Here is a 20,754-nt window from a genome sequence, read left to right on the forward strand (position 1 = left end):
GTTTAGTAAAGGTTTGCACCTACTGTCCAGTCTCAGATGGAGTGAGCAGATGTACAGCACTGAAAGGATGATGACTGTCTAAATAAATGTTAGGTAGAGTTGCATATCTGTCCCGCAAACTGTATGTATTACCAAGTTCTATTTTAATATGTTGACTGGAGGTGCAAAGTTCTTACACAGAATTTTCTTTACAGGGGTCAAGTTCCTGCTGAGGCAGAAGTGAACTACTTAGGAGTGGCCAAATCCCTAGAAATGTATGGAGTGGATCTTCATCCTGTTTACGTAAGCATTGTTTAAATACTGTGAACTGGGAAACAATGAAAAAATATAACTGTACTAATACAGAGGAGAGCATTATTTAGTTTAATTGCCACAGAATACCTTTGAAGGAAGAAACATATGTAAAAATTTACAGATAGTATTAGGAGATAGAGTGGAATCAGCCATTCATACATACAGAGGCCTAATGGTTTTCAGATGAAAGTCTGTGATTGTGTTACACCTATAGAAGACAATCAATTTTACTCTGGAAGAAACAATTCCGATAAATAAGAATTAATTAGTACAAGTGTCAGAAGAGATGAGAGAAAGTTACAGTCTTGGTTTTGACTCAATACTTTGCACATTATTGTTGCCTAAATTAGTAAGCAAATGTGCACCAAAATCTTTCCAACACTGTTGCAAAACCAAGGGTGGGACAGTAGCAGTATGTCTGGCTTCTTTTTTAATGTTAATTGTGAAGGTTTTGCTAAAAATCTGGAGTACACTTTTAGTTTTTCCTGTGCTTTATCATGCAGTATTGCAAGTTGTCTTTATTGCCTCAGCAAAACTTCTGTTGTAAAACAGCATATATGTTAAGCTTGGATCCACGTCATCACCTGGAGGCTATCAGCTCCTGACGGAAACATCATTCTGTTTTGTTGGAATAATTGTACTCATGGCAGTTTTTCTTGAATGAAAGAAAATCATAAATTCAGATTGGGAATTGGAATGTAGATAATTCACTGAGTTTGATGTCAGTACTTCATAAAATTACTTGAAAGAAAATACAGATATCAAGATACTACCAGGATATTAAATCCATATTTCTTGCAGAGATTGAAATATGTGCTCATATCACATGCTCTGTGCCCCTCCCACCCACGGAAGTCAGGGGGAGTTACTGGAGCAAGATTCAACATGATCTGACACAACTGTGTTAGATTATGAAAGCCTGGAGTTTTATTTTTTATCTTAAAGCTTGCTTTTGCTGTGCAATGGGAACCCTTCCTAGGTAATGAAGGGTGAGTTGTAATATGCCCAGATTTAAACCAGGAATGTTATTGTTTCTAAGTTACAACAGTAACAGAAGCCCTCCTTTGAGACTTAAACTGACTTCCTTAGGATATAATAGTTCTTGTCCTTGCTTTGATCATATTAAAGTTACCTCCAGCAGTTACTGAGGAGCACGGGCAGTGCTCATCAGGTGTACTTGTTCTTTCTCAGAGCAGTAGATGTTAGATAGGCACTTTGTACCATCAGTCTGTCACACAGTTGGAATTTTTTGCTGTTTGTGCTCTGCTGATTTACAGCTTGCAAGGCTCTTCCCTTAACCTCTTGCATTAAATTTTGCACTCTTTCAAATGTAGGACTTACTTTATTCTGGTTACTGACCACAAATTTAGGAGGTGGCTGCTGCTTGGCACAGGCATTTTCATCCTGTTCTCTCTTAATGTGCTTTGCCATTTTGATACTGACCTCAAGAATGGTTTCCTTTGCGGAAGGATGTGGCTATTTCTTGTATGTTGCTACCCATTCTGAACAAAAAAATGCTCTGAGCTTCCCAAAGGAGCTGTTTCACTTGCTAGCAGTACAAAAGGGATACAATTGTACAAAGCAAAAGGCTACTGTAATGTTGTGGTATGTAGAATAGGTCAGAAAGTCACTACCTTCAGCTGAAAGTAAGAGCATCTATTTCATTCATGTCTGAATAAAGAGTTCAGTTTCAGAGTTTGGACTGTTTGACAAATAGCTGAAAAGAATTCCTTAAAAAAAGGTATTTTTATTTTTCACAATGGCATGTAGAGTTTCCCACTCTCCCTTACTGCCATTCTTTCTTGCCTTTTTTTCCTAATAGTTCTTGTATAGTAATTTTTGGCAGTAGGTCAGGTACTATTTTTGCACAGAAACACTATGTTCAAGTTGGTCATCAGGCTGACTTCATTGCTAAACTTCACTGCTACAGTGATATATCTTGCAACAGTATGAATTACATACTTTTTTATTTTCTAGGGTGAAAACAAATCTGAATATTTTTTAGGATTAACACCCATAGGAGTTGTTGTCTACAAGAATAAAAAGCAAGTAGGAAAATATTTCTGGTATGTATTATTTAAATGTGCAGCCTATTCTAAAACAATAAAATTTTGTTGTGTGGAAATAGGTTAGTTTGTGATGCCTATTTTGACGATTAATTGTATTGATTAAAAAAAACGTAATTCCTAATCTCTGTCCAGATGTGGTGGGTTGGAGTTTCCCATTCACATCAACTAAGCATGACTGACTCAGCTGGAAGCAAATGGAAGCTGTATTTACAAAGCAGAAACTACACTCTACAATGGAATGCAATGAATATGTACAAAATACACAGTATTTACAATATTAGACAGGTATTTACAATTAGAAAAAAATAGCATGGAAACCCCCCTGGTCAAAATGACCACGGAAGCTGCCCCACTGCCCCCACCCTGAAACCTCCCAGACCCCCCTGTACTAAGAGAGAGAGAGAAGCTGGGAGAAAGCAGTGTTAGTCTTATCTCAAGGTCAGCCAGACATGTTATCTTCCCAGCAGAACAGCCAGACCAGAGAAGAAAAGAAGTAATGGGAGTGGAAGTGAAATGTGAAAGATACTATGGAACAACTGCCCAATGAATCTGATTTTTTTCCTTTTTGCAACCCATAGTGAATGACTTATATTTTCTACTTTTCTTCTCGAAGTCTGCAGCTTAATTTTAAAGGCATAGCCTAAAACTGCCACATTAGATTATATGGATTTTTAATTCTTTGATAATCCAAGTTTAGAGAAAAAATAGTTCACCTTTATGATACTCATGTTGAAATGCTGAAATACTGCTAATTTTCTGTTGGTGACTGTAGAGTACTTGAAAAAAAAAATCTACCTCTGAATTCCTTTTGGTCTTTGTATGTATATGTAAATTTGTATTTTATTGTAAATTAAATTAAAGTCTCATGAAGTTCCATTTGTCTTTTTTTCCTAATATTGCAGGCCTAGAATTACTAAAGTTCACTTCAAGGAAACACAGTTTGAACTTAGAGTCCTGGGAAAAGATGTAAGTTTTTATGTAAACCTGAAAGAAAAAGAAACACCTAGTGATCTCAGGTCTAATGAAGTGGGAAATCTTGTGCATCCATAAAATTTAATTTATTCTACTGAAATTCACGGCAAGAAACTGTAGAAATGAAATTAATTTTATTGGTAGTTACTGCAATAAAATTATCTACAGTGTGTTCCTGATGGTGTTATTAAACAAAAAGGAGGCAGAAAAATTTCTGTCCATGTTTTGCAGACGTGGGGCAACAGCTTCAGCAGAACAGTACTTAACTTGGAATTTTACAACAAACCTTTTTAATATATTATTATTATATTATTATATATATATATTATATAACAAACCTTTTTTATATTTTTTTTATATATATTGCTATTTTATATAGTGTACTGTAAGTGAGACTAATGCCTTGTTTATGGTGTTACATAGTGCTTTTAAATTATGCTAAATCTATAGGGAAAGCTATTATTAAAAAAATATTAATGGAGGAAAACTTGAGAACTGTCAGGCACAAACAATTTTGTAGCTTTGAAAAAGAAGAGCCACATAATATATCCTGCAACCTGTTTGTCAGAGTTTAACTTCATTGCTCTGTTAGAGCATTTGAGAAAAAAAAAATCGGTTGGCTGCAGTGGAGCAAAGACCGCAGATTTGATAGCAAGAGAAGAAGTTGTAAGCTACAGTCAGTGGTAAAATCCAGAAAGATATTTATCATCCATGAAACACATGGGATGGGTAGGAGGAGGAGAGTGTTGAGGATGGAGGGAAAATTATCAAGTACAGTTAAAAAATTGGTTTCAGTCTGTGATTTTTGGTATGTAGTTGAGTTATAAGCATAGCTTGCTGCATTATTTTCTGAAAACATTTTTTAGGTCACTTTGAAATAATCAGGACTGAAAGTTTATAGCTCTGAAGAAGTATTAACCTGCTGACACTCTTCCCCTTTACTGTGTATCTTTATTAATCTAATGGTTGTGTGATCGTTTGAGGCTGTGTGTTTAAGGAAGGGGCATTCTAAACGAATTTCATTGGTGGGTGGATGAAATGCGACTTTAAGTTATCGGGCAGCTGGGACTTTCCTTCAGTCTTCCTTTCTTCGCTGTCCCTTTCAGCTGGACTGCTTTTGGGCTTCTTGCTAAGAGATAAGAACTAACTAACTCTCCCGTACCAGGCCTCTGTTTTTTTCTCTGTCCTGCTAACCGCCCTTGTCTCCTTTTTTACCTCTTTGTAGGGAGAAGGGCAGTAGGGGGGTGAAGGGAGTGCAGGGGGAAGCCCCTCTGTGGGGGTCTGGTTTCTGGTTGAGTTCATTTGCTGTATATTCCTGTTTACATTGTAAAATCCCTGTATTTGTGGTGTTACATGTAATCTGCTTCCTATACATGCTTGTAAATACATAGTCTGCTTTTTTTTCTAATTGCTGAGTTAGCCGCAGTTTCTTTCTCAGTGCGGGAGGGAAAGCGGAGCCTTTCCTTTCAACCCACAACAAGTTGTTAGTCTCATCCATAATTTTTCCATTAAGCCATTTTGTACATTCAGTGCATTCTGGAAAACAGAAGTGTACCTGTGACTGGTTGTTTTGCTTCTAATGTGGACAGTATTTCTTTTGCCTCTGCAGATGTATTGGCAGGTTTTGCTTCGTTTACTCCCTGGTACTTTGTTTCTGTCTGGTGTGGTTGGTTGTGGGAAGTCTGTTTCTCACGGTATGTTTGTTGAAATCAGAGTCATTTGAAGGCTGGAGGAATGTCAGGAAAACTTAATGTTTTGTTTGAAGGGTGAAAGCCTGTGTATGTGTGAACAAATCCAAGTTTGACTTAGAATTAATTGGATTGAAGTGATGCTGCTGTTTGGTGCCACAGTGTATACGTTTTGTCTGAATTCTAAAGGTTTAGCAAGCTAAGCAAAAAAAAAGGGAATGTGCTTATGTTGAGTCTGTGAATGTTGATGGCTGGTGAATGGTTCCTATTGTGATATTAAGGCACACAACTTTGACAGTAGTTTGTCTTGGTGGGTACTTTTAGGAAATTGTTTAAGAGAATAGTAAGTACAAGGGTGTGTAGCATCATTCAATTCTCCTTTGCAATTAATGCTCATTTGAAATGTTTCTACAGTGCTTCATATCCTAACAAGTTCAGGAAAGGCAAAAACGGCCCAGAAAAATCTTCCTCTCCCTTTTTTTCTCTAGCATTCTGGTGGTGTTCCTTTGAACAAAGTTATGTATTGGAGTAAGTAAACAGTAGTCTTAGTTTCTGGGTTAAAGCTGTCATAACAATTGATGCTGTTCTACTAGAGGAAGGAAAGCTCATCAGTGTATTTATATGACTGTATATTCCAATGCTCCTCAAAAACTTAATAATTTTTTTTTATTCCTCTCTTTGTTTTTTAATAAATGGTAGCACTTTGAACTTTCATATGGGATACAAGTTTGCAGTATATGGCAGGAGAGTAAACATGCCACTTGTACTTCATCTCCTCCTGCGGTATCACTTGATGGCCCAGGGTGATAACATTCTTCTTGTTTCAGATGTGGTATACCAAGTCCAGAGTGTGTTATCTGTTTCCAGTTAGGTGGACAGTACCCCAGAAATGATTCAAGGAGAGAAGGAATAACAGAGACATTCCTGTGTTTTACATGGTGCTTTATGGCATATAGCAAAGGAGTGTAAAGGAAGAGCAGATTATTTCTGACTGTATTGAGTACTTCCTGTGAATGGCATTTTCCATATTGTAGTGAAAACTCTGCAGGTTGGATTTTGGTTTGTGTTTCCACACATCTAGCCACCTTTATTCACACTGGTACACCTGCTTCTCAAGAGGAAGCTGTTGGTACTTTCAGTATTGTTGAGGTGTTAACTTGTTCCCTGCAAAAGTTTCCTTGCAATAAGTTCTTTGTTCACCCTTCCAGTAAAGGTGTACTTCCATCCTGATGACCTTGACATGTGGGATATACGGCAGTTGAAATGTCCAGTTGTTTACATTGTTTCACTTTGCAAAAACTTGAGCAGAAGATATTTATGCTTACTGTGGTATAATAAATGTGCTTCAGCTTTTCTGCTTTACAGTGTAACCTCTTGGACTTGTTCACATGTCTTTCATGAGAACTTTTCCTGTATATTTAATTCTTTATATTTTTTTCTGCATACCTGTTGCTATTGTGTGCAAGCATGACCATCAGTATTTTGGGTTTATCTTTTACTACTTTGCTTGTATTCCAAATTTTCTCCCCAAAGCTATTGGTGTTGCCCCTTCATTAAAAAAATAATAAAATTCCACTTAAGATTTGACAGTCTGAATGATGCTGACACATGAGACTAATGAGCTGACTGACAGAAACTCTGGCTCAGTGGTATTAATCATTGAATCAGTATTTCATTGTCACTAAAGTAGACCCATGCTGTGAATTCTGAACTAGAAACATGTAAGGCTTTCTGTGGAATCTCTAAGTATCAGCATAAAATTAGAAATCAGGACTCCATGAACACATCACAAAGAATTTTTGAAGATGAGAAAAGAGTATTTTCATGCATGTTCCTTGAAGAAAACACAAAGATCCATCTGATGCCTGTACACAATTCCTCGCAGCATAGATGTCTGTTGAGCCACCTTGCTGGAAATGATCCAGCAATGCACGTTGCTGCCAATGGCTTCTCACCCAACGGTGCAGCAAAAGAGAGCTTAATCACAATACATGTACACTTTGTAGGAAGGGGTGCACAGCACACCTCCCATGCATTCCCCATGTGAGGAAAACAGCTTGCTTTGTAGCTTTCTGTCTCAACTAAGTACATGGAACAAAACAGAGAAGAACATGCTTTGATAGATTGTGTAGACTGGGAACACAAAAGTAATATGAAGGAGTGAGACGTGTCCATCTTTTGCCTATTTGTATCAATACTTTTGTGCTGTTCCCCACAACTCTGTACTGTTTTCTATTACAGTGCCTTTTACTTCAGTTGCACTGTGTCTGAGTATGCAAGTGAATGATTTCACTCCTTCAGAGTGTACTTCTTACTGTACTTCTTATCTTTTTGTATCTTTCACTAAATCAGAAAGGGTTAAATGTGCAAAGCACTTGTTTTCACCATTTTTCATTGTAAGAGAAGAGTCTTTTTAAAGTATGAAATTTTTGTTTCAAAGAGATTTTTAAATTTGTGTTCTTTCAACAGTGCAGTTAAAAATAATTTATACAGCAGTTAAAAGTAATTTACACATTTTTAAGACATGACTTACTCTACAGTCTCACTTACTCAGATGAAGAGGCCATGCTCCGCTTACTTGGTAATGTGAAGTTGGTAAAGCCAGTTTTCAGGAGCAATACCGACTAGTGATACACGTTAGACAGATACCAGGCCTATAATGCTACCCATTCTTATGGCTGAAATTGATTTTTGTATTCTATTAAACAGACTCAAAAACCCCTGGAAATATGCCTCTTTTTTTTCTTTTTCTTTTATTTTCTTTTTTTTTCTTTCTTTTATTTTCTTTTTTTTTTTTCTTTTATTTTCTTTTTTTTTTCTTTTATTTTCTTTTTTTTTTTTTTTTAAATCTGCTTTTTGTAAGTGTCAGAAGTCTGAAAAATAATTACATTAGTAAGGTGGTTCAGCTGTACCCCTTCTTGACAGCAGCATGCTGTATTTCATCTTGAGTCACAAGTTGCATCAGGAACTTTTAATTTGATTTATTCTTCATAGGAAGGTTCAACAGGTTTTGAAGAAATTCTCCTCTCATTTGGAAGTTCAGTTCAGTTTAGATTTCAATTCCAGGAAAAAATATAATTTTTATCTTTATTATGGCTTAAGAATTACAAATTACTTTTGCATAATTTCCCTTTGTATCCACTTAAGCCAGAGTGGTAGTGCAGGGTAGAGGTGGTACAGTGCTGTTAATACATCATATAAAGCAGTTTTGGCTTGTTTTGGTTAGTTGGGGTTTTTCTTGGCTTAACTGCTTTCAGATGCCTTAGGAAGATTGTGAGAAATGGCCTCAGGGTGCATCAGGAGAGGTTTAGATTAGATATTAGGAAAAGTTACTGAAAGGGTGGTCAGGCAGTGGAAGAAGGGAGATGGTGGAGTCACGATCCTTGGAGGCGTTCACAAAAATGTAGATGTGGCATTTTGTGACATAGTGTAGTAGCCATGGTGGTGTTGGGTTGATGCTTGGGCTTCATCTTGGAGGTCTTTTTCAAGTAAAACCATTCTATGATTAGTTCAAGACTTCCTAGCAAAATCTTCAGTAATTAAAATTTCTGAAGGAGGACTAGGATTAAAATTTCTTCATAAACATAAATTTATTGCAATTAAGGTGTTATTGTCAGCTTTTTTTCTGGTAAGTTGTTGTTAGTCTTTTTTTAAATTGGTATGATACAAGGCTGAGATAATGTTTGTTTCACTCTTTACATGCTTTATGCAAACTGGCATGACATTAGTAATTTTAATTCCTGACTGTTCTGTCCTGAATGTTCTAAAAGACTAACCTTGTGTAACCAGTAATAATGCTTTGACGGTTACATCAGCTATGATTGGTATGCATTATGTAAATATAAAAAGCCCAGAGTATTTCCTATTAAACAATTGATAATATCCAGGTATGAGCCTAACATGGCAAAGAATAATTTTGAGAAGCAGTAGTTTCAGAACTAGAGTTGATTTTTGTTGGATGTGTATTATATGTTTCTGCAGTGTGCTACGTAATAGAGCACGATTCCTCATTGTGTTGTGTTAATATTCATTGCATCTAGGAGGAGTGCTGTGTCTGCTGGCAGAATTCATACCGTGGGTCTGGATTTGAGGTTTTCTTCATTTTCGAAGCCTGGGTTGGTGGGAACCAAAATATTTTGTGTCATAAATTATAGCAATTAAAGCCTGGTTTGAATTATGGAGTTTTAGAACATTTTTGACTTGTAGATGGATGCAGTACTCCACAGAATACGTGTACTCACCCATAAGAGACCTTCTGGTCCTGAAGGGAAGAATGTAATTTGAAGTGTATGCCTTCTCTTGTGCATGCCTTGCCTGGGCACAGAGCTGGCTGGCTACAAAGCAGATCTGAGCTTGAAAGCTATGTAATCATGCTGGTGTGGCAGAGCAAGCTGCGAGCTGTTTGCAAAGGGCAGTGCAGGCACTCCTAAACTTGTATGTCAGCTCCAGCATTTCCAAAGGCATTTCGTGGTTAGGTGAAGCCATGATCTCTCACACTTTTCTCCTTTGAAGGTATTCATAATGTACTTTGAGTCTTGCAGTTAAGTGTGTGTAAGGGGGCGATGGTGAAGTACTCTTCCATAGTGTTGTACAGCTGCTTAGTAGAAATGTCATGGCCTTGCCAGATCAGTCTTCTAGCTGTTTTGAAAGGCAGCACAAGCCAGGTAAGGGCTGTGGTTCATGCTTGAATGCCTGTTTGTAAATTTGTAGTATAGTCAAGCTATCTACACAGAATCAGTCCATTTGGAAAAGACCTCAGAGATCATCAAGTCCAACCTATTACATAATACCTAACAGCTACTGACAACTAAATCATGGCTCCAAGTGCCACATCCAATCTGGTTTTTTGAACACTTGCAGGGACAGTGACTCCACCACCTTCCTGGGCAGCCCATGCCACTGGCCAGTTACTCTTTCGGTGAAGAACTTTCTCCTCGCCTTGAGCCTAAATTTCCCCTGGCGCAGCATGAGACTATGTCCTCTCATTCTGTTGCTTGGGTGAAGAGACCAACCCCCACCTGGCTACAACCTCCTTTCAGGTAGTTGTAAAGAGCTATAATGTCTCCCCTGAGCCTCCTCTTCTCCAGGCTAAACAACCACAGCTCCCTCAATCTCTCCTCATAGGGCTTGTACTCCAGACCACTCACCAGCCTTGTTGCCCTTCCATGGACATGTTCAAGTATCTCAATGTCCTTCCTAAATTGAGGGGCCCAGAACTGGACACAGTACTTAAGATACGGCCTAACCAGTGCTGTGTAGAGGGGCAGAATGACCTCTCTGCTCCTGCTGGCCACACTGTTCCTGATACAGGCCAGGATGCCATTGGCCTTCCTGGCCACCTGGGCACACTGCTGACTCGTGTTCAGCCTACTATCGACCAGTATGCCCAGGTCCCTTTCTGCCTGGCCGCTCTCCAGGCGCTCTGACCCAAGCCTGTAGCACTGCATGGGGTTGTTGTGGCCAATGTGCAGAACTTGGCACTTAGATGAGTGCCAGACTACAAGTTTAAAAAGACCTGCTTAGAAATCAAAAACTGATATTGGGGTCTTCTCCAGATACTTGTTACTGTTTGGTAGAGTTGTGGATGCCACTCAAAATTCATTATGCATATAAGAGAAGATCTGATTAAAGGATAAGCAGTAGCCTGTGTAGCCGGTGTAGCCTGATAAAATTCAAAACTCAAGGAGAAAGGTACATCTGTAATGAAGAGCAACAGCCACAACATGCTTTGCATTTTGTATCAATCATGTCTCCAGTGTAATCCCCTCTATCTTGCTGTTGGCTTGGTTGTTTGTTTTTTGAACAGGCCAACCCCCACCTGGCTACAACCTCCTTTCAGGTAGTTGTAAAGAGCAATAACATCTCCCCTGAGCCTCCTCTTCTTCAGGCTAAACAACCCCAGCTCCCTCAACCTCTCCTCATAGGGCTTGTGCTCCAGACCACTCACCAGCCTTGTTGCCCTTCCATGGACACGTTCAAGTATCTCAGTGTCTTTCCTAAATTGAAGGGCCCAGAACTGGACACAGTACTCAAGGTGTGGCCTAACCAGTGCAGAGTTCAGGGGGAGAATGACTTCCCTGCTCCTGCTGGGCACACTATATCTGATACAGCCACTCTGACCCCAATGTGCAGCGCTGTATGGGGTTGCTGTGACCAAAGTGCAGCACCTGGCACTTGGACTTTTTAAATGCCATCCTGTTAGACTCTGCCCATCTGTCCAACCTGTCCAGGTCCCTCTGCAGAGCCCTGTTCCCAAATTGGTGTCATCTGCAAATTGTCTAATGGGCACTCTTATCTTCTCATCCAGATCATCAGTATTAAACAGGATTGGGCTCAACACTGATCCCTGGGGGACACCACTGGTCTTAGTCTCACCTCCCATGAGTAAACTGTAGGAAAGGCTATGGCAGTATGAGCTTTAGCATGGTCTGAAGACTGCAAAACAAGCATTTAAAGCATAGAAGTATTTTTAATTTGTCCTCACAGTTTTGTAGTGTCTTGCCTTTTTCAGAATTGGAAGAAGGTATTCAAAGAGTTCAACAACAGATAATGGTGCAGGGGTTATGTCCATGCTTTTGTAGCCTCTGGCCATGTTGTCCTGCCCCCTCTCTTGCTGGTGTAAGTCACAGATGTGATTAAAAATCACTGTGCAGAAATAAGTGTTTTTTTTTCTTGTTTGGTGAGTGAAACTAGCTTCCTCAAAGACTAGATGTGACATTACATCTAGTAAGATGTAAGATCCCAAAGCCTCTGGACTCTTAGACAAAATTAATGTATTTTTTGGTGCCCCAATAAGGACTTGCACTGGCACAGGTTCAGAAAGTTAAAATAATAGATCGGTTTAATTTATTGAAGAGACAGATACAACAGATTTAGGATTGCCAGTAACAAGTGTATCAACTCCAAGTGATAGAGCTCACGTCAATAAATCTCAGGTAAAATCTGACAAAGTTGGAGATGCAAATCTTTTCTGTAGCACTAATATATAATAGAAATACCAGCAAAAGTTCAGTGTACACTGAATGTACGGTTCTTACCAAGAAGGTAAGAATGCCGTCCTGTTGTGGGTGGAGGAAAAGGAACTCGGCTCATTGACTGTCTTCATCTCTGCTAAATCCACCATTCCACCACACTGCAGAGATGTTCCTCTGATACTTTTTTTTTCCCAGTATCCTAAACTTTGTAGCCTCTGCCTTGTCGGTGATTTTTAGCATGATTTGGGTGCAGAGTTCAGTAACAAAGTCATGTATGTTTCACATGTACACCTTTTGGCTTTTTGCTGCTTTTTTCCCTGAGTACATTTGATTGCTTCATACTAAATGTAGATGTTTTTAGCACATAGTTACATATGAAATTTCAACAACAAAAGATTCTTTCCCCAGAAGTATCATTTAAGAGTGAAGAAAGATGGTAGAGTATCCCGTGTATTAAAAATGAGTCATTGAGTTTTTTCCTGACAGAAGTTAAATTTGTCATTTTGCATAATCTGACACTATTCTTCAAAAATGAGTTGGTGACTGTAGTTATGTGGGTTTATATGAAATCACATCAGATGACACCCTTATCTGCAAATTGTAATATGTAAGTTAAATCCTGAAATATGAAGCTGTATTTTGGTTTTGCATAAAATAAGCAAATGAAAAGTGCTGCTTAACATGTCTGCTTTAAAAGTGTAAAACTGTAAAAATGCATTTTGATCTTTCAGTGGATAGACTGCTATTTCTGGTGCACAGAGGAGAAAGATTACTCTTGTAGTATAAATAGTTTTTCTTGACAAATCAAGATTCTCCAGTAAGTTTTTGTATTATAGGATAGAATAGAATAGAATAGAACAGAATAGAACAGAATAGAATAGAATAAACCAGGTTGGAAGAGACCTTCAAGATCATCATGTCCAACCTATCATCCAACACCACCTAATCAACTAAACCATGCTATCAAGCATCCTGCCAAGCCTCGCCCTGAACAACCTCAGCGACGGCGACCCCACCACCTCCTCGGGCACCCATTCCAATGGGCAGTCACTCTCTCTGTGTAAAACTTCCTCCTAACCTCCAGCCTAAACCTCCCCTGGTGTAGCCTGAGACTGTGTCCTCTTGTTCTGGTACTGGTTGCCTGGGAGAAGAGACTAACCTCTGCCTGACTACAACCTCCCTTAAGGTAGTTGTAGACAGCAATAAGGGCACCCCTGAGTCTCCTCCAGGCTAAGCAACCCCAGCTCCCTCAGCCTCTCCTCATAGAGCTTGTGTTCCAAGCCCCTCACCAACTTTGTTGCCCTTCTCTGGACACGCCCCAGCAAGTCAACATCCTTCCTAAACTGAGGAGCCCAGAACTGGACACAGTACTTTTTTCCCCATTTTTTCTGTTTTAGAAGATGCTCAGTTTGTAAATTTCTGGGGTTTTATACTTTTCATAAATGAAACTTTCTTCAAGGATTCTCCAAATCCTGTTGACAGAGAAAGATCCTTATCAACACTGAAATGGTATTTTAAAGAGCTCTAGGAATATATTTGTGGGAGTAATCTACTATATATAGCGTAAAATTCTTACAATCTTAGATAGATCCTAATTTTCAGCATTCTGAGCTATGTACTTTATTGTTATTTGTTTTTTATCAGGGAAAGAAATCTTGATTATTCTAACCTCAGGTACAAAGTTGTCACTTTTTTTGTTTCAACATGTGGAGGATTGTGATTTGTGATTTTGTGAACCTGCCAGACAGCTGTTAATAGAGATAAAATTCTTTTTTTGCTGGAGGTGAGATTTTGAATTCACTGTTTACGAGGTGTTTGCAGGCCACCATGCCTCATGAAATGAAGTATGAGAGAAACTTGCCAGGACTCTACTCACATTTGCAGGGCACTGCAGACATATAACCAATGTAAGGGCATCCATTTCCTAAAAGCGGCTGCTAAAAGTGGTATGAATCATAGCTCCTTGGTAATTCATGTTAAGGAAATGGTTCTAGGACTCAGGTTTGTTATAGATGGTATTGTGCCATTCTGAGGATTCACACAGAAGTTAGTGAGATTACTCATTCTTTGTGCAAATCAGATATTTAAGTATTTATTTTTACTGAGTGATAGATATATGGAAGTGCATTTTATGTGAGCAGATTTTTATGTGAGCAGATTTTTGTGTGAGCAGATGTTTGTTGGAAACAAACAGTGCTATGTGTCTGTTACTTCTTCTTGTCAGAAGTATTTTACTGTTTGATACAGCTTGACTTCTCTTTCATCTCTCCCTGCCTTTTTCTCATGTGAGCTGTTCTGACTGGCAGTTTCTAGCAATAAGGTTTTAAGCTCTGAATATACTTTTTGTTGTCTTCCGTAAGAGATTTTATGGCTTTCACCTTTGATCTTTTTTCCTAAAGTGTGGAATAATTCTAAAGTTAGCTAAATTGTTTTAATTTATTTTTTCAATGTTTCCTTCCTCTAATATTTTTTATTTTCTATTTTTATTTTCAGTTTTACCTTGGTTATTCTCTGCATATGTTTTCTGCATTTTATCTGTGTTGTTCCTTCATACTAGTTTATCACAGATCTTGAATTTCATTTGTTCTTTTTGTACACTCTAAAACAGAGTCTTGAGAGTATGTTCTTGCTTGATACCTGAGATGCAGTTTCTTAAAACATCAGAAACTCATTACTGGAGAAAAATTGTGCTTTTTGAATTAAGAAAACAGCTGATACATTTGAACAGAATAAAGGAAAAAGAGATGTTTCTGTAATCTTTCTCATGGTATTGGTTTTTCTTTATCTTATGAGCTGATTCTTTAAGTAATGTTTTTCAGGTGATGAGAAACCAAAAAGATAATCTTTTTTAAATGAAGAATTCTAAAGAATTATAGAACCTGCTTTCTTAAGTGCATTGACATGAGATGGTTGATTCTTGTGATCAGTAAATGAAGATTAACCTCGCTAGCAGAATCCCTCATAACAATATTAATTTGTTTTGTTTTCAGTGCAATGAAACTTCCTTCTTTTTTGAAGCACGTAACAAGATCACATGCAAATATCTCTGGAAATGCTGTGTAGAGCATCATACATTTTTCAGGTGAGTGATTCAGAAATTGTGGTTTCTTGACCAAAAGGAGGGGGATTGTACTGGTTAAGAACCTTGTTATATCCTCAGAGTGGCTTAACATTGGCCTGCTTCCTGGGAAGACATTTTGCTTTTGTTCTTAGAACGGCCATAAGAGCTGATGCCTTCCCTTCGGCAACAAGGATATGAAATAATAATTTTAAGATTTGTTAGTTTGGTGATTTATTTTGTCTTGGAATTCTCTGTGAAAGAGTATTTCAGGTTGCATAAAGGATGCTTTAACAGAAGCATCCACAAATGTGTGAAAGAATTTAAGCTGTCATATAAATTTTTATGTATTTAATAATCAAGTTTCTGAGGCAGCATTGACTGGAGTGAGGCCTTTGGATTTCAGATATTATTTCCTACAATACACAGAAATTTTTGGTTTTGATAGAAAGACTCTATGTTCTATGTTTTGATTACTTATTGAAGTGTTTCAATACATGTATATTACACATATAAAAATATTTTCTGTCACTGTTGCAAAACCACAGAAATGTGCAAGGGTGTCTAGCTAGGCACTAGTTAATGGGATGCTTGAGACTGGCTGTAGCAGCTCTGTGAATGAGTACACTCAGAGTCCGTCCCTCATTCTCATTACCATGGCATGCTGGTTTTGCCTCTTACTGTGAAACATCAAGTGAAAAGCTGCTGTTGCCAGCAGTTTATGGTAGACCCTGAAATAAAGAACTGTGTAGTCAAACAAGGAGAGGATAAACTTAGAGCTTTATGGAACATTCAACCCTGTAAGGGTCTGCCTAGAGGTAGGGATGAAGAGACAATTATTTTTTTGGGAATCCAACATTTGTATTTGTCTTTTCTTGGGAAGGGGACTGTAACTGAGACCTATCTATGTAACTTACTTGTTTGTTTCATTGTTTGAACTCTGTAGAATGCCAGAGAATGAATCTAGCTCTCTGTCAAGAAAATTCAGCAAGTTTGGATCCACAGGTTATAAACATCGATACAGGTGAGTTTATTTCATTGTTTAACCTTCAATTCATTCCTTCTTCATTCCATTTCCATTTTTTTCTTTCAGTGAAAGAAAAACCCCAGATTATGTCTCAGAGTTATTCTGCTGACAAAGAATGAATCTTGGCAGTCTGGCAGTTGTGGGGCAAGCCACTCTCCATCATTTTTCACCAGTCCTGGCTCACTGGAGAGGTCCCAGATGCCTGGAAACTGGCCAATGTGATCCCCATCCACAAGAAGGATCAGATGGAGGAACCTGGAAACTGCAGGCCTGTCAGCCTGACCTCAGTGCCAGGGAAAATTATGGAGCAGATTATCTTGGTGGCAATAACTGCACACCTGAAGGATGGCCAAGGGCTCAGGTCCAGCCAACATGGATTTAGGAAGAGCAGGTCCTGCCTCTCCAACCTGATCTCCTTCTATGATCAGGTGACCCGTCTGGTGGATGTGGGGAGGCCTGTGGATGTGGTCTACCTGGACTTCAGCAAGGCCTTTGACACCGTCCCCCACAGCAAACTGCTGGCCAAGCTGGCAGTCTGTGGCTTGGACAGCAGCACTCTGCACTGGGTTAGGAACTGGCTGGAGGGTCAAGCCCAGAGAGTGGTGGTGAATGGTGCCACATCCAGCTGGCGGCCAGTCACCAGTGGTGTCCCCCAGGGATCAGTGCTGGCCTGTTTAATATCTTCATTGATGATCTGGATGAGGGCATTGAGTCAATCATCAGCAAATTTGCAGATGACACCAAGTTGGGAGCAGGTGTTGATCTGTTAGAGGGCAAAAGGGCTCTGCAGAGGGACCTCGACCAACTGGACAGATGGGCAGAGTCCAACATGGTGGCATTCAACAAATCCAAGTGCCGGGTGCTGCACTTTGGCCACAACAACCCCATGCAGAGCTACAGGCTGGGGTCAGAGTGGCTGGAGAGCTGCCAAACAGAAAGGGACCTGGGTGTGCTGATTGACAGCCGCCTAAACATGAGCCTGCAGTGTGCCCAGGTGGCCAAGAAGGCCAATGGCATCGTGGCCTGTATCGAGAATATTGTGGCCAGCAGGAGCAGTGAAGTCATTGTACCCTTGTTCTCTGCACTGGTTAGGCCACACCTTGAGTCCTGTGTCCAGTTCTGTGCCCCTCAGTTTAAGAAGGACATCGAGACACTTGTACATCTCCAGAGAAGGGCAACAAGGCTGGTGAGAGGCCTTGAGCACAAGCCATATGAGGAGAGGCTGAGGGAGCTGGGATTGTTTAGCCTGGAGAAGAGGAGGCTCAGGGGCGACCTCATTGCCCTCTACAACTACCTGAAAGGTGGTTGTGGCCAGGAGGGAGTTGGTCTCTTCTCTCAGGCAACCAGCACCCGAACAAGAGGACACAGTCTCAGTCTGCACCAGGGGAAGTTTAGGGTCGAGGTGAGGAGAAAGTTCTTCACTGAGAGAGTTATTCATCATTGGAATGGGCTGCCCAGGGAGGTGGTGGAGTCACCGTCCCTGGAGGTGTTCAAGAGGGGATTGGATGTGGCACTTGGTGCCATGGTCTAGTCATGAGGTCTGTGGTGACAGGTTTGACTTGATGATCTTTGAGGTCTCTTCCAACCTTGGTGATACTGTGATAAGGTTACTTCTCATTCTCCAGATGCTTAGAGTTGGCTAAGGCCTCCATATCCTGTTGTGAAAGTGAGAGCAGTCTTGGTAATGCTTTAAGGCAGCACCTCCAATTGTGGTTGTGTACTGAAATTATGGTCATGTCCTAAAGGTATTTACCTGGAACAAAGAAATACTAAAATGAGGAGGCCTGCTGGCTCCCACCTTTCTTCTGGTAAATTAGCAAAAGGTTGATGTCTAGAAGTGTATGAAGTCTGTAACTGTGATGCCCTTCCTTACAGCTGCAATTTTGGTATGGCAGGGGCTCTTGAACTAAATGATTCTGTATAATTCTGTACTGCTGATGCACTGCTGCTGATTTAAGAATAAAAACAAGGGCAGATCTGAAAGCAGATGGAGGTATATTTTTAGACTGTAATGGCTGGCAATATTGGATGAGCATTCAAGGTTGCAAGCCTTAAAAGATGCATTAAGCTTCAGACTAAGGATGTGTAGGGAGCATTTAGTCTCAATTTTAGCCAAGCAGACAGTGTGACATAAGGACAGTTAATATTGTGGTACAGAGTGTGATGTGTCAGGGAGAGTAGTTTTAGGATCCTCTGGCCATTGCTCCACAAAAGGCTAGCAGACTATAGGATGTAGTTAAAATTGTAAATTGTCAGAAACCCAATAGGTTTTACAGAGTTCTATTCAGTCTTTGTTTTTTAAGTCTGTTGAAATGACAGGTTCTTTGTCTAGTGAGTAAGGCACTTGGTTTGACAACTGGTAATCAATGTTTTAAATCCAGTTCTGTCATGCTGGCTGAGCGAGTTTGAACCAAATAATCTATGGTCTGACTTTTAGCATTGCTTTACATTTACATATTCAGTGAACCTGAAAGGGAGGGTAGAAATCAGCAGATTAAAATCATGTCTGAAAGCCAGGCCTCTTTCCATTTTTATTTTCCGTGTTGGTCAAGTGGGGATAAAAATAGTTGTTCATCTTTTGTAGTTATTTTGAAGCTGCTGGCTAGGAAGGCCTCATTTAGTATCCATCTGCCAGATTTGTTCAGGTTTATTTTTGACTTGCCTGTATATCTCTTTTTTCCTGTCTGTATTTCCACCGTAAATCAAGAAATGCATGGATTATAATGAGTAAGGCTAATCTTTACTTAAGCAGTTCTTTGTCATTGCCTTTTAGGAAGCTAAAAATAAGAAAATCATATCCCCCAAATTCTCTAGCAGTTCCTGGACTGGAATTAGTATCTGTTGGAAGTACTGACAGCAGTGTGTAATAATAGCTCCTCAGTCAGTCAGAATTCATAATCAATTCATATTCTGTTACTCTTGGATGCTAAGATCTTGCTTATAAGGAAGGTGTTACTGATGGAGAGATGGCTATGCCATTTCTGAGCCTGAGTTCATGTAAATGAAGTTGGAATATCTTTTCCTGCTCAAGCTCCCCAGGGGGAGAGGAAGGCAATTTCGTGCCTTTGTCTTCCTCCATTCAGAAGTCTGCAGATGGAGGGGGGGAAGGGGGAGTTTAGAGCACCCTGCAAAAAACACCAAAAGCAGTGAGAGTGTTATGTATCTCTATACATCATTAGCTCAAAGCAAAAGCCATAATTTCACTGACTCTGTGTGTGTGTGAACCATAATATTATCTCCTGGGTTTTTCCCCCCCTTTTTTTTTCCCCATTCTTTTTTTCCCCCTCCAATTTTCTAGGCATTTCTCAGTAAGTGGTAGACAATTTTCAGGAAATCAATTTCTTTGTCTTAAGATCATTGGTTCTGATTACTACATAGAGGTGTTAATGTCAATGAACTGTCTTAGTCCCAGATATTTATTGAAACTAGTTTGGAATATGCAAGACTGGCATGGTTTCTGAGCTTAAAAGTTGAGCAGAAGGGTTTTCTGGCTAAATAGGGAGCTAAAACAACCTAACAGCAAAAAAAGAGCAGTATTGTGATGTAATATTAGAATTGTCCTTCAATTCTTTTGCAAATTTTGTGAAGATAAAAATTCTACAGTGCTTACTACCTCTCTGGAGCTATTGGTGGAAAGTATTTAGAGGAATCCATTATGTAAATCAGAAATTCTACATACGCCTTTATATTTGCTTGGCATTTGCTAGTATAACTGTTTACTTCTAAGCTATCAAAGTGCAGGGGTTTAAGCAACAGGGGATTAATAGTAATTACGTGTGTGGTAAGTTTCTAGAAACAAACATGGAGTTTTGGGAAGGAATATGAGGTCTAGTTTACATTTTTCTTATTAACACTGTAGTCTGCTTAGTCACATGGAGATGAATATTGAAATGAAGATAAAAGAATTTATTTAAACTTAATAACTTCTTTAAATTGTATGGGGAAGAAGACCCTTATCATTTGGGCCTGTGCTAGTGAGAGTACTTTATTACTTTACCATTCTTTAGATTGTCATTCCACATGGCAGAGGAGTAAGCCTTTTCTGACTAGAACGGAAGAATGTTAAATATGTGTTTTCCTGAGATGAAAACTTACAGAAAGAATTCAGGAACTTACCAACTTACTCAAGAAAGTCGTATGTTAGAATATGGCAGTATTTCAGCCTATTGCCTATTTGTAATAAACTTAAATTTTGGTTTAGTTGCTTAGCTCCTCTTGAAAATGCCCAATGTAGAAGAGGTTGGCACAATCTGTTGATGAATCTGCCAATGACTGATTGAAAGCAAAAGTCAGGCTAATGTTACTCAGTAAGAGAACCAGAGCTGGGATGTGAATAGCTAACAAAATATGCAACCCAAACCCTATGTGTTGGGGAGCGTGTGTTGTTTTTTTTTCGTTTTATTCTAACAATTCTCTATTTCTTTGTTAATTTTTTTCAAGTCTTTTCATATTTTTCCATTATTTCATTTCTTTTCAAGTGGCAGGACATCTCTGCAAATGGCCAGAGATCCTTCTGTACAGCTCCCCCGGCCTGACCAGTGCATAGAAAGAAGTCGCAGCAAGACTTATCCCAAAAGAACACAACAGACAGGTAAGTCCTCCTCTGCTGGTGTTGTGGACAGGTGGTGCCTTTGGTTTGTTTTGTTTTCAAGAGGTACCTCAGAACTGCTGG

At 39.3% G+C, this 20,754-nt stretch overlaps 1 protein-coding gene across 1 annotated transcript in view; it reads left to right on the top strand.

The window, feature by feature from the left end:
- Positions 1-20,754, top strand: part of EPB41L4A (erythrocyte membrane protein band 4.1 like 4A) — a 157,999-nt gene that overhangs the window by 95,615 nt on the left and 41,630 nt on the right. Inside the window, exons 7-12 of the mRNA XM_054177937.1 lie at positions 195-282; positions 2,272-2,360; positions 3,266-3,329; positions 14,988-15,079; positions 16,002-16,079; positions 20,561-20,673. Of these exons, the coding sequence (XP_054033912.1) occupies positions 195-282; positions 2,272-2,360; positions 3,266-3,329; positions 14,988-15,079; positions 16,002-16,079; positions 20,561-20,673 (524 nt within the window). The remainder of the gene's footprint in view (positions 1-194; positions 283-2,271; positions 2,361-3,265; positions 3,330-14,987; positions 15,080-16,001; positions 16,080-20,560; positions 20,674-20,754) is intronic.

This window comes from Dryobates pubescens, chromosome Z (assembly GCF_014839835.1).
Source record: "Dryobates pubescens isolate bDryPub1 chromosome Z, bDryPub1.pri, whole genome shotgun sequence".
In the NCBI taxonomy this organism is placed as follows: domain Eukaryota; kingdom Metazoa; phylum Chordata; class Aves; order Piciformes; family Picidae; genus Dryobates; species Dryobates pubescens.